General features: G+C 30.6%; 1 protein-coding gene across 3 annotated transcripts in view; it reads left to right on the forward strand.

Moving 5' to 3' along the window:
* Positions 1-14,930, forward strand: part of LARP4B (La ribonucleoprotein 4B) — a 190,298-nt gene that overhangs the window by 141,531 nt on the left and 33,837 nt on the right. For all 3 annotated transcript variants that reach the window (XM_074267225.1, XM_074267224.1, XM_074267226.1), the window contains exons 5-10: positions 4,347-4,416; positions 5,674-5,810; positions 11,704-11,807; positions 13,423-13,533; positions 14,574-14,627; positions 14,713-14,922. In XM_074267225.1, the coding sequence (XP_074123326.1) occupies positions 4,347-4,416; positions 5,674-5,810; positions 11,704-11,807; positions 13,423-13,533; positions 14,574-14,627; positions 14,713-14,922 (686 nt within the window). The remainder of the gene's footprint in view (positions 1-4,346; positions 4,417-5,673; positions 5,811-11,703; positions 11,808-13,422; positions 13,534-14,573; positions 14,628-14,712; positions 14,923-14,930) is intronic.

Raw genomic sequence — 14,930 nt, forward strand, 5'->3', positions numbered from 1 at the left:
AGAGTAAGAATGCTTGTGGTCTACACTCAGTTCCCACAGGCCTGTTTGGGAGTATATGGCTCTCTTCATCATTGCATAAGTAGAATTGGTTTGAATCATCTCATTGTTGAAGAGAAATAATGCCCGTCAGAATAGTATAGTCTTGTTGCAACGCTCACTTCACTTAGCAAAGTTTCATGTAAGTCTGTTCAGGCCTCTCTGAAATCATCCTGTTTGTCGTTTCTTACAGAACAATATTCCATAATATTCATATACTATAGTTTATTCAGCCATTCTCCAATTGATGGGCATCCATTTAGTTATCAGTTTCTTGCCACTACAAAGAGGGCTGCCACATTTTTGCACATGTGGGTCCCTTTCCCTCCTTTAGGATCTCTTTGGGATATAATCCCAATAGTAATAATGCTGGATCAAAGAGTATACACAGTTTGATAACTTTTTGAACATAGTTCCAAATTGCTTTCCAGAATGGTTGGATCCTTTCACAGTTCCACTAACAATGTATCAATGTCTCAGTTTTCCCACATCCCAATCCCTTTGTCATTATCTTTTCCTGTTATCTTAGCTAAGCTGAGAAGTGTATAGTGGTCCCTCAAAGTTGTCTTAATGTACATTTCTCTGATCAATAGTGATTTGGAGCACCTTTTCATATGACTAGAAATAGTTTCAATTTCTTCGACCATTTATCCATTGGAGAATGGCTTATAAATTTGAGTTAATTCTCTATATATTTTATAAGTGGGGCTTTTATCTTTTAATCTTTGAGTGTAAAAATGTTTTCCCAGTTTATTGCTTCCCTTCTAATCTTGTCTGCATTAGTTTTGGTTGTACAAAAACTTTTTATCTTAATATAATAAAAAATATCTATTAGATCTTTAGTTCTAATTTGGTTACAAATTTCTTCAGAGATTTGAGAGGTAAATTATCCTATGTCCTTCTAATTTTTTTATAATATCATTTTAAAAATATCTAAATCATGAACCCATTTTGACCTTATCTTGGTGTGGTATAGGGTGTTAGGTGTGTGGGTCTATGCCTAGTTTCTGCTATGCTGGTTTCCATTTTTCCCGGTAGTTTTTGTCAAATAGTGAATTCTTATCCCAAAAGTTGGGGTCTTTGGGTTTGTTAAACACTAGATTACTATAGTCATTGACTATTTTGTTCTGTGAACCTAACCTCTTCCATTGATCAACTTCTCTTTCTTAACTAGTACCAAATGGTTTTGATGAGTGCTGCTTTATAATATAGTACATATAGCTAGACTACTTTCATTTGCTTTTCTCTTCAATAATTCCTTTGAAATTCTTGACCTTCTGTTCTTCGAGATGAATTTTGTTGTTATGTTTTCTAATTCAGTAAGATAGTTTTATTGGGAGTTTGATTGGTATGGCACTAAATAAATTAGTTTAGGTAGTATTGTCATCTTTATTATATTTGCTCGACCTATCCACGAGCAATTTAAATGATTTGGAAAAAAAAATCTACAAATAACTACTGTATTAATAGTGATAGGAATTGGGGCAATGATTTCATTGCAATGAGGAATTTGCAAGTGAGAAAACTCCCAATGTCAGTGTAGCAATATAGAGTATGAGCAGTTGCTTAGAGCAGAATGTTTGCAAAAATAGATGATTCTGACACATTGACAAAGTATAGAGAAGGTAAAGAAGGAAAACTTAACCAATATCACTAATGGACATTATAGTGATGTAAAATATATATTAGCACAGAAGCTACAATAATATATTTAAAAAATGTTCACTAAGATCAGATGAGATTTTTGTTAGGTAACACTTTGTTGGTTCAATATTGGAAAACAATTATATATATGAAACATATATGTAATTTATATAAGATATGACATTAAAAACTTTTAAATCATGATTGTATCAATATAGACATATTAAAAGTCTTCAGCAAAATACACAAAGAACTAAAAATCATAGGAATAATAGGACCTTACCTTATGGGAAAATGTAGCAAGGATACTGTTTGTCTATACAATTAACTTACATAATACAAGCTACAAATAACACAATGAGAAAAATTAATAAATGAGAGGGGGTAAATTTTTTTCCCTATTGCTGTTTATTCATGGTTGTTGTTATAAGGTTAGATTTTTAATGCTTTTAAATACAAATGGGTTGAAAATCTGCTGAAATTCTACATTTAGGTGATATTAAAGTACATTAAAAAAAAAAGCCTGGAAATTTTTAAGTTTATCAGCATTTTTTTTTTTTTTTTGGACGTACAACATTTTTGCTACAAAAGTTTTTAAATGTCTGTTTATGGTGACTTCTTACTATGATTAATCAACAACTCAAGATATGATAAACATTTGAGGATAAGGTAGTAAGGGCTATAAATCCACATTTCAAAAAATTTGCTTGTTAACAATTATTTTTGACTTGTCAGACGTTTGTGTGTGTGTGTTTTAATGTGTTAATGAAAAGGTTTCAGTAGGAACAGAAGAAACTTTACTGTTCTCATTTGTTGTTCACTTGTAACTATATTATTGTCACTTTCAGCCTTCTTTAGAAAGTCTTTTTAAACTCTTGTCCATTCTTCATAGTGTTTTGGGTTTAAACCCATTCACATAATAAATTAAAATACATTAAAATCACAAGTGTGCCCTTGTCTTTTCCAGGTTGTGAAAATCCTTTTGTAGCATGATACAAAATAAATGCACATAAGTCACTTTAACTTTTTTTTTTTTTTCATTATATTAACAAATATGAAGAAATAGAAAAAGAAGTTCCTTTTAGAAATTAACAGAATTCATTAAATATCTAGGGATTAACAATCTGTGAAATTATGTAAAGCATTTATATAATTTTACCTACAGCATAATTCTTAGAAATCCAAGACTATATAAACTTTTAGAGGTTGTTTGAGATTTGAGCTTAGCCAGTATCCTAAAAATGACATTACTATCTAAATTAATCTATAAATTTCCTGTTAATGTTATAAAATTTAAAATGAAAAAGCTCATCGAATTAGCAAAAATAATAACTTCATTTGGAGCAATGAAAGGTCAAGAATATCAGGAGATATAATAGGGGGAAAAACTATGAAAGAAGAGAGCATCATGCTTTCATGTCTCAATATACTACAAAATAGCGATTCAAAATTCTCTTCTAATTGATATTAAGTGAATAGACTACGTAAGATTTATTTATAAATGCATGTAGAAATCTATTTTAATAATCTAACAGTATAACTAGCTGAAAGGGATTGGAAGTGGAAATAATGAGAAAACTTTAAATTTAAAAAAAAAATTTAGATTAGCATTTCATTCCTTATATTAAAATGAAATCCAAATGATTTAAATATAGAAAAAAAGTTATACCACAATAAGATAGAGGAAAAAAGAAAATTATTTCTAATACCTTGTGGATTGAGGGGAATTACATGATCAGAAAAAAGAAGAGATCATAAATGATAGTCTTGTTTATACATAAATCTAAAACGTTTCTGCACAAATAAATACAATTTGCAATTAGAAATGAAAGAAAACTTTCCACTAAATATTTGACCAGGTAGATGTTCAAAATGTATAGAAAATAGACATAAATATATAAAGTCGAGATCTATTCCCCAGTAGGTAAATGTTCAAAGGCCATAAGCAGTTTCCAAAAGGAAAAATTAAAACTATTTAAAATAGTTGCATTAAAAATCATATTAAAATTACCACGAGGGGAATGCAAATCATAACAACTCTAACAAAATTTCATATCCATTGAATAGAAAATGTGATAAAATTTTGTTGAAAAAGAGTTAAGAGAAGACAGGCAAATGAATTAGCTATTGAATGTACCTCTGTGTGTCATTTTTCATTAATTAATTTAACATGATTCAGTCAAAGTTCTTGGGGGAAATTTCTGTTATCAACAAAGCAAAATACACAAATTAGATAGAAGTGACATATGTAGCTTCACTTATGTTTTCCTCAGTTTGGTATATTGGGACTGGAAAAAGACTTCAGAGATTATCTAGTTCAACTCGAAGCATAAATTCCCTTTTCTACAGCTCTAGTAGATGGGTTCGCAAAGACTCAGAAAATATTTATTAACTTCCTGCTTCTCTCTCTCTCTCTCTCTCTCTCCCCCCCTCCCCCCCCTCCTCTCCCCCCCCCCCCCCTTCCTCTCTCCCTGTTTTTGAACTTCATCCACATATTTGCATATTGGATATTGATATCTTTATTCTTGATCTATATCAATTTGCTGTAAAGGAATAGTATTAGTAATTTTAGTTCAAGCATTTTTAAAGCATTTTAAAAGCATTTAAAAATAATATTTGAGTACTTTTTTTCTTCTTTTCTGAGTTATTTGTTATTTTTTGTACAGAAGAAAGTGAAGAAGTTGAGGAAGACCCCCGAGAAGTACTTAAAAAAACACTGGAATTCTGTTTATCTCGGTAAGATTATCCATTCTTATTTATTTTGATACATGATTTGGTTTGTATGGCCATCTGTCATACTTTGGTGGAATAAAGATTCATATTGCATATTTCAAAAATTTTAATCTAGAATAGTACCTATTCATCTTTCATTTAACATGGAAGTAATTTAATCCAATTCTGCCTTATATCTCAAAACACAAGACCAATACCTGCTGTCATTTGGAATAACAAATTATTCTGTTTTTATAGCTGTATATTTTTTAACATTTTTTGTTCTCTGAAAAACAAATAGATTCTTTGAGTAACAATGACAAACAACTCTGAATTCCCTTGGTTGAATTGGATAACATGTCTTATCTACCCTCCAACTATCACATAGATTGTACTTTCCATTTTTCTAATGATATATTTGTATAAAACCAGCCTTATAATTTTAACAACCTTGTTTCCAGAAGTAGATAAAAAGTGGAAGAATAATTATGTTTTACAATGTAGAGTTTATACAGAAATTAGGTGTATTATTATTATTGTGTTAGTATGGTTGTTACTAATCCCTTGCTCTAAAATGAGGTTCGGTTAGGAATGTCCAAAGTACTTGCCAGATGAAAGATTCTTTTCCAATTTTATGGGAGAACAGCTGGCTAAAGGGGAAAAAACAACAACACTTGTATTCACAAATAGTATTATAATTTTTTAAAATTGCTATTTAAGTAAATTTTTGGGGTAAATTTTTCCATAAGCATTCTCACATTAAAATTTTTCATATATGAAATTCATATTTAAAATATGCTATTATATTTTAAAAATGTTTTTATGTAAATTATTGTGTGCTGTAATTCTTCACAGATTGCAATTTGTCATACCCTAATACATAATTTTGTAAATTGCTATTGCCATAAGTTTTATCATTTGGAGACTTGCATACTTATTGAGGAGCTCCATGTTAGTTCTTGCATATAACCCAATCTGGTATCCAGTACAAATAGAATTTGAAGTCTATTTACTTCATCTTTGAGGTACCTCAATTCCAAGATGAATCATTGTATTTTAGGATTTCAGTTCTAGAATCTTCTCTAATATTTAAAGTATAATTCAGTGTATAAAATTTGTCTTACATACAACCTAAAAGCAGTATGTCATATAAAGTGAAAAATATGTGTGATTAATTTATACCTACCTATATTCAAAGAATAATAACAGTTTGAGTTTGTTGTTTAATATTGATTCATAAAGCAACCCCCCATACCTTTTTTTTTTTTTTTTTTTAAACAGAGAGAATCTTGCAAGTGACATGTATCTTATATCACAGATGGATAGTGATCAGTATGTGCCAATAACAACAGTAGCTAACCTCGACCATATCAAGAAACTCAGTACTGATTTGGATTTAATTGTTGAAGTTCTTCGATGTAAGTGGATGACCTTTTGAAAGAAATAAAATATGTGATCCCTATCTTTTATGCACCAGTGAAATAATTAGATTTTTTAAAATCATGATTATTTCTAGATAGAACTCTGTTTTGGTTGTCAATGTTTTCATGTGTATTTTAATCTGTGATGCTATTATTTTAATAGTTTTTAAATTCCTTAAAGGCAAATACTTAAATTCTTTATTCTGTATTTTCATGTCATATATCTTATATGTGCTTACTTAGTGCTAATTCAATTAATAACCAGAAGCTAAAATACAGTTTAATAAAGCCAGAAGAGTAATTATTTTCTTAAATAAAATGGTCATGTAGATTACCCAACCAAATGCAGAAACAAGATAGATATTGGGATATTAATTAAAGGCTTTCTTAACATTGGGTTTATTTCTTTCATTCCTCAGTTAATTTTTACATTATTTTACTGAATTGTTAGAGGAGGTTTGGGGGGAAGGAATAATTTAGTGCCATGACTGACTAATACATACTCAAAATAATAAAACAACTGACTCCAAGGAACTCTAGATTGGTATAGATTCTGCAATCCAGACTACAATTTCAAATTCCTCAAATTAATTCCATACAAAAAGAGGCAGAAAAACAGTTTTTCTGCTATAGGAACCAGATGGCACAGTGGAGAGAGCTCTTTGTCTAGAGTTGGGAAGATCAGAGTTCAAATCCAGTCACAAATGCTTATTAGTTGGGTGAAGCCAGGCAAGTCCATTAACCTCTGTCTGCCTCAATTTCCTCATCTATAACATGGGAGTAAGAAAAATTACTTACCTCCTGGAATTCTTATGAAGATAACATGAGATGATATTTGTAAAGTATTTTGTAAACAACAAGTTAATATATAAATGTTAATTATTGTTGTTGTTGTTTAAAAAATTGGTAATCCCTAGTCTCCTTCAGATATTCAAAGTAAGCAGGGAACAAGATATTTGTGTTCTGCATTTGTTGTTCTTAGTCTTCAGTTTCTTTGTGTCAGTGAACCAATACTTAATAAATACTTACTGGAAGAATGTTGGTACCCTCTAATGAAATTGCAGAGTTCGAGAGTGCATTTGAGGTGAACTGAATTCTCCTTTGGATATGTTTTCATGTGCCTATATAGCATGTTCGTTTTGAAATGTCTAGTAGGTATTTGGTGATGTGAGCCTAAAGGTGAGAAACTAGTGCTAGACATAACGATCAGGGAATTATCTGTAATAAAGTGAAATTTTAATCCTTGAAATCTGATGAGGGTACTGAAAAAGAATAGGGTAATAGCACTTTTTTGTTTTGTTTTTTGTTTTTTGTTTTTTGTTTTTGTTTTTGTTTTTTTTGTTTTTTGGTTTTTTTTGGTATATCTGCAGTTAAGAAGGGGAGTTTCAGAAAAGGGAGCTAAGAAGGGTAGTCAAATAGAAGAGTCAAGAGAAAACAGTATCGTGGCAACCCACCTTCAACATTATAACAAAACAAAACAGGGTAAGGAAGGTCATTTAGTTTACTCTAGTTGTTCTTCCTCTCACTCCCTCAAGACAGTTGGGATTAAGGAACTTGCTCAATTACACAGCTAATAAGTGTTGTGTCTGAATTGGATTTCAAGTTAAGTCCTCTTGACTCCAGGGCTTCATCTACTGTGCCATCTAGTTTCTTGTTAGATCAAATCTCTCTAATAAGTATTGATAAAAAAAAATTTTAAATAAAATATTAACAAAAAGAAGATTTCCAAGTAGGATTTATAACAGTAATGCGGAACTTGTTCAATATGAGGAAACTTCTCATAACAGACAATATCAGTAACCAAACTTACAAATTACATGATAATCTTAATACATTAAAAAAATGTTTTTGACAAAATATAGCGACCATTCGTATTAAAAACACTAGAGAGCATAAGAATAAATGGAGTTTTTCTTAAGTAATATCTATCTCAAACACCAGAAAGCAGTATTTGTAATGGGGAGAAGCTAGAAGAATTCTGAGTAAGAGCAGGGGTAAAACAAGAATACCTATTATCTCCCCTTATTCAATATTATACTAAAAATACTGGCTTTAGAAATAATAGAAAAGAAGGAGTTAGAGTAGACAAAGAGGAAATAAAACTTTCACTATTTGCAGATAATATGATGGTATACTTAGAGAATCAAACAAAAACTATTTGAAACTATTAACAACTTTAGCAAAGTAGCAGGGTACAAAATAAACCCACACAAATTATCAACATTTCTGTATGTTACCAACAAAGTCCAACAGCAAGAGAGAGAGAAATTCTATTTAAAATAATTTTACAAAATAAATATTTAGATGTCTATTTGCAAAGACAACACTTATCACATTAATAGTAAGTTCTAAAAAATTGGAAAAGTATCAATTAGTCTATTTATTCAGTACCATACTAGTTAAATTGATAAAAGATTATTTTATAAGAACAATTCATCTGGAAAAAAGAAAAGGTCAAGAAAAGGTCTTATTTTTTATTATTATTATTTTTATTATAGCTTGTTATTTACATGATATACGCATGGGTAATTTTACAGCATCAATAATTGCCAAGCCTTTTGCTCCAATTTTTCCCCTCCTTCCCCCTACCCCCCTCCTCCAGATGGAAGGTTGACCAATACATGCTACATATGTTAAAAGTATAAATTAAATACAATATGTGTATACATGTCCAGTTATTTTGCTGTACAAAAAGAATCAGACTTTGAAATAGTGTACAATTAGCCTGTGAAGGAAATAAATGCAGGCAGACAAAAATAAGGGTATTGGGAATTCTATGTAGTGGTTCATAGTCATCTCCCAGAGTTTTTTTGCTGGGTGTAACTGGTTCAGTTCATTACTGCTATATTGGAACTGATTTGGTTCATCTTATTGTTGAAGATGGCCACATCTATCAGAATTGATCATCATATAGTATTGTTGTTGAAGTATATAATGATCTCCTGCTCATTTCACTCAGCTTCAGTTCATGTAAGTCTCTCCAGGTCTTTCTGAAATCATCCTGTTGGTCATTTCTCACAAAACTATAATATTCCATAATATTCATAAATTACAATTTATTCAGCCATTCTCCAATTGATGGGCATCCACTCAGTTTCCAAGAGTCAAGAATCTTAGAGGAATCAATGGGGAGGAAATGTCAGTAACAGGGTCTGGTGATACCAAACCTAAAACTGCTACTGGCTAAGAAATCGTACGTTAGATCAATGGAATAGATTATATACATATGACATAATAATCAGTGACTATAGTAATCTACTGTTTGATAAAACCAAAAACTCCAGCTTCTGGACTATAATAAAATGAGAACTTATTATTTGACAAATTACTGGGAAAACTGGAAAGTAATGCCAGAGACTTGACTTATACCTATTATCTCACACTCCATAAATGGTTTAGGCATAAAGGGTGACAGTATAAGCAATTTAGAAGAGTAAGTTTACTGGTTAGACCTTTGGAAAAGGGAAGAATTTAAGGCCAAAGAAGAATTAGAGAGCATTATGAATGCAGAATGAAATAATTTTCATTACATTAAATTAAAAAGATTTTGCACAAACAAAACCAGTTCGGTCAAGATTAGTAGAGAACCAGAAAGCTTGGGGGGGAAGGGGAGGGATTTTTTTACGGCCATTGTTTGTAATATTATATAAAATGTATATATAGAGAGAGAGATACACAGAGAGAGAGAGAATTGACTTAAATTTATAAGAACATAAACCATTTCCCAATTTATAAATTATCATAAGATATGAACAGATACAGAAATTGAAAAATAAAAGTGGAAAATATGAAAACATATTTTTAAATGTTTTAATTCGCTATTGATTAGAGAAATGGAAATTAAAAACAACTCTGAGGTACCACTTCACACCTCTCAGATTGGCTAAGATAACTGGAAAAGATAATAATAAATGTTGGAGGAGATGTGGGAAATTTAGGATACTAATGCATTATTGATGGAGTTGTAAACTGCTCCAACCTTTCTGGAGAGCAATTTGGAACTATGCCCAAAGGGCTATAAAAGTGTATACCCTCCGAGTCCATAATGCCACTATAGGGCCTGTATCATAAAGGGATCATAAAAGGGAAAAGGACCCCCATGTGCAAAAATGTTTGTAGTTGCTTTTTTCGTGTGGCAAGAAACTGGAAACAGTGGATGCCCATCAATTGGAGAATGGCTGGATAAATTATGGTATGTGAATGTTATGGAATATTGTTGTTCTATAAGAAATTATGAATAAACTGATTATAGAAAGGCCAGGAAAGATTTACATGAACTGATGCTGAGTGAAATGAGCAGGACCAGGAAAACACTGTACACAGCAGCAGCAAGATTATGTAATGAGCAGCTATGGAAAGACTTGGTTCTTCTCGGTGAGGTAATCCCAATAAACTTTGAATGGAAAACACCATCTGCATCTAGAGAGAATTTTGGATACTGAATATAGCTCAACACATACTATTTTCATCTTTTTTTTTTTCCTCTTATGGCTTTCCCCTCATATATCTCTTCCAACATAAGTGATATGGAAATATGTAAAAATGAATCTACATACATAGTAACAAAACAAAAAGGTTTTCACATGTAACTGGGGAAAATAAAAACAGTAATAATACAAAGAAAGAAATAAATAGGTCATTAATAATGTTGGAAGAAATAGTTTTATTGGAGTAATAGGGTTTGAAACATCTTTCATCAAATTGAAGAGTGAAAGGAAGTGAAAACAGTGAGGATAAATCTCTTTCACAGCCAAATTACAGGAAAAAAGCCAAGGTAGATAAGATATGATTATTTTAAAAGATGGCAGACTTATTTCTAAGAAATTGGGGGACCAAAGCACATTTGTAGATAACAAAAATGAGGCAGTAGACCTTGACAGCAGAAGTTTATAATATGAGGTAGAATGATTTCTGTGCTCAAGATGCCAAATGGCAGGATGGGATTAAGAGATTAGTTTTTAGATGGGTTAAGACTAAACACCTGTGGTCCCTAACATTGCTTTTGAAGTATTTTAACAAATAACTTTTTAATCCTAAAGTTTTTTTTTTTAGCATAGCCTTTAGAATTTGAACAATTGTCTAAAATACATTTCTGATCCTTGAGTACTGCGCTTAACAAGATATAGAGATAGGTAGGCAGACATTTTTACTAATAGCAAAATGCCTTTTTCAAAAAAAGGAAAACAAAGATCAAAGATCAATTTTGCATCAATTGACAACTTTATAAATTATTTGTATATCTTGTTTTAAAACTAAAAGTATGTTTTGGTTTGTCTTTCTAATCCTGTTTTTAGGTCATTATTGGAGTTTAAACTAAATATATATAACACAATTTGATTCATTTATTAATTAAAGGTCATTATTGGAATTAATTAAAGGTAACAAATGAATTTCAAAATCTGTAGCTCAATAATTCCTATTCATTGTATCAAGATTACAAAATGAAACTTCTATTTTTATATTGTACTTTTGAATGAATAGTACTTTTAATAGTACTTACTATTCATTAGAATTCTAGTCAAATTTTATTTTTCAATCTTAAATTTTTGCTATCATGATTTGGTATCATACTAGGGTGATTTTTCTGAACAGTTTCTGACAGTTGTTAATCTGACTGGTGGTTTTTTTTTTTTTTTTAACTAGATTGCAAATTTTATAGTTTGCTTGAAATGTTATGTAACTATGACAAAAATATAGCACCTTGTAAGTAGTTGATTATAATCTTAGACCCTGGAGAATGAAATAATGTGCTATTTGATAACAAAAATTCTATGGAAGGATTGCCATTCTTCATTTTAGGAAGGTTTTAACCAATAAGTTAAAGTTTATAAGTAGTCTGTTTCTTGTTAATTTTGAAAATTGCTTCACTACATATTTTTCTTCTCTGTAGCATTGCCTTTAGTCCAAGTGGATGAGAATGGAGAGAAAGTCAGGCCAAATCAGAATCGATGCATTGTTATATTACGTGAAATACCTGAATCTACTCCTATAGAAGTAAGGAATTTATATTCTAGGTTGGACTGTCAAATATATACTTTGACATTATGGAATGTTTTTGTTTGAATTATTGAATTATTTGAATTATCCTTTTGAATTATTGAATTATCCTTTAATTATCATCATAACTTATTAGTCAAATTCCTACCTTCTCTCCAAACCTGTTTCCTAGAAAGGTTTGACAAAAAATATAATCTCACCATGAACTCAAGATTTACAAGGTGTTTATTTAGTCTTATAAAGTAATGTTTAAAGGGGAAATCTATAGTCCCTTCCTTTTGCATTGCTACAGTGTTTTTCTAATTGACCAAGCACACAATTTATTTTTTAGCATTATAGAAAAAAAAATTGGTAGACACTTAAGTTCTCTTGGGTACTATAAGTGTTTGTGAGTTTTTGTTAAATGAATTAATGAAATAAAAACTTGTCACTGAACAAGAACAAGAACTGAACAAGAACAAGTCACTGAGTTGTTGTGTTGTTTTTTATGTTACACATCTTTTAAGATTACCTCTTGTGCAAAAAGAAATCTACATTCCTGGCTATGCCTCCAAGGTTTCTTTTTTCAAGGCACTTAGAAACTACATATTTTCCACAGGACTCCTTTTAGAATTTGCTGTCCAAACTAGTCCAACAAAATCCCTTTCTATTGCTTCAGGCTATAAAATTAAATTTATCTTCTTATTAGTTGCAGATAGATATAAAAATGGGATGTTATTTTAAAATGTTTTTATTCTGTTTTTTCAGCATTATAAAATCCTTGTAAATCTAGAGTAGACAAAAAAGGTTGGGCTTGGGGGTGAAGATCTGGCATCTTTTAAAAGATTAATTTCTTACCTTAAGCAATTTTCTCAAGCTAACAAAAAATTAATGCTTTTATTAATGCAGAATAACCAGCTCTTGTGATAAGAATTTCAGTATTTTAATTATGTACAGAAATAAACTCAGTGCAGCGAGCAGGAATTTCAGTTTAGTTAAGAAACAAGGATAGAAATTGAGATTATTTGTGTCCTTCACATGGTATGCTTAATGTGCAAAAAGTGCTTTATAATCAGGTCATAGTCATACACATGTGCATTCATCCTCAGATGATATTTAAACAAAAATATTTCTTGTGCCAAACTATGTTTTGTAAAAATCTTAAACTTTAATTGCTTAAAATTACTCTAAAACTGGAATACAACTCTCTACAGAGTACTGTCTATAGAAATTTAAATTAATTCAGGAATAATGTCTATTACACAGTAGCAGAGAGGAGTCCCCAACAGAAAATAATAGCTTAAGTAGCATTTAAATAATGAAATTAAAACATTTGCAGTGTATTGTAAAAGAAGAGGATTAGATTGCTATAAATTATATGCCTAATGTATGTAATATTGATGGTTAATTGTCATTAAAACATAGTATGACTTTATTGTAAAGGCATTTAAACTAAGTTTTTTGAAGATTAGCCAGGGGAGGAGTAGGGGGGGGGGGGAATGGGGAGAGTGCAAGTTTGGAATTGGTTTTTGTTTTTTTGGTCCTAATTGATTATTTTTGTTCCTGACTCACCTTTTCATTCTAAATTTGGATAAATTACATTATACCTTCTTTTGTTTACAACATTGTATAGGAAGTAGAAGCACTCTTCACAGGAGATAATTTGCCTAAGTTTGTCAATTGTGAGTTTGCCTATAATGACAATTGGTTTATAACATTTGAAACAGAAGCTGATGCGCAACAGGTAAGCCTTTTTTTTTTTTTTTTTTCCCCTTACAAGTAAAATATACTGTAAATATATTTGCTAATATTCTGTGGATCAACAGCAGAGCTGATGTTAAAGTGATGTTCCATTATGCCGGTAGCTTGAAGCTAGAATAAAGTCTCCTTATATACATACATAAAGAGGAAAAAGGACAGGTTTTCATTTTTGAAGATAAAAATTTTAGAAAACTTGATATTTATAATAGCAATATTAAAAGTAATAATTTCAAAGAAGTTTGACATCACTATTCAAATTGTATGAAAATTATACTTAGATTATACCACAAATACATCTTCTCTGTGGCTGAGAGAAAATTCTTAATGTTCATTCATGAATTGATCCAACATGTCATAATTTCTTATTCTGTTATTTGCAATTTGATGCTTGCTGTATACAAAAGATCTTGATACAGAAATAAGACAAACATAATAAATCATAGCAACTGATATACAAGACATTATAATCACATGCTGAGTTATTGTCTATCTAATAAATGTAGCAAGAAGAGTTTGCAAATAGGCAGGGAAGATTAAAGAATTAAAATTGAGAAGGATTTTAAAAGAAAGATTATAGTTAGATAGAGGGCACAGAGTCAGGAATGATTATGGTCTGTGGGATAATGGATAGACCAAAGAGATTATACTTAGTGTTGCAATAGAATAATGAAATGCAATAGAATAATGAAAAAATAAGTCTGGTTAGTTATGGGATCTGATCAGATTGGGTCTGGGTGATGAAGGAGGAATGTACTTTAAAATTTCTCAGAGGCTTTTCGATAAGTTTAATATGTAATTGGAGCCCCTATATAGATGAATAATGAGTTATACTCACTTCTCTTTTTGTTTCCTTTCCAAATTATATGACCTCAGTTCCAGATTAACTAATCTAATCATTAATGGTTTTTGTCTTTTCAGGTATATCACATTTAAACTAATGAGCATCTTATTTATGTTAATAAATTGACTTAAATTAGTTTATAAAAATGAAGAAATACAGTTTTTAATGTTTTCTTGCCGTAGGCTTACAAATACCTGAGAGAAGAAGTAAAAATTTTTCAAGGAAAACCAATAAAGGTAATCAAGAACATTGACCTCATTTTGTTTAATAGCAAGTCATTATTCTTAAGTATCCTAATAGGAATTTAATGTTTTTGTGAAGGCACGGATAAAAGCAAAAGCTATTGCTATAAATACATTTTTGCCAAAGAATGGATATAGACCTCTGGACATGAACCTCTACACACAACAGCGTTACACAACATCGTTTTACTTACCTCCAGTATACAGTCCCCAGCAACAGTTTCCATTGTACAGCTTAATTACCCCACAAACTTGGTCAGCTACACATAGTTATCTTGATCCATCTTTGGTAAGTTC

This window comes from Sminthopsis crassicaudata, chromosome 5, assembly GCF_048593235.1.
Source record: "Sminthopsis crassicaudata isolate SCR6 chromosome 5, ASM4859323v1, whole genome shotgun sequence".
Lineage (NCBI taxonomy): Eukaryota > Metazoa > Chordata > Mammalia > Dasyuromorphia > Dasyuridae > Sminthopsis > Sminthopsis crassicaudata.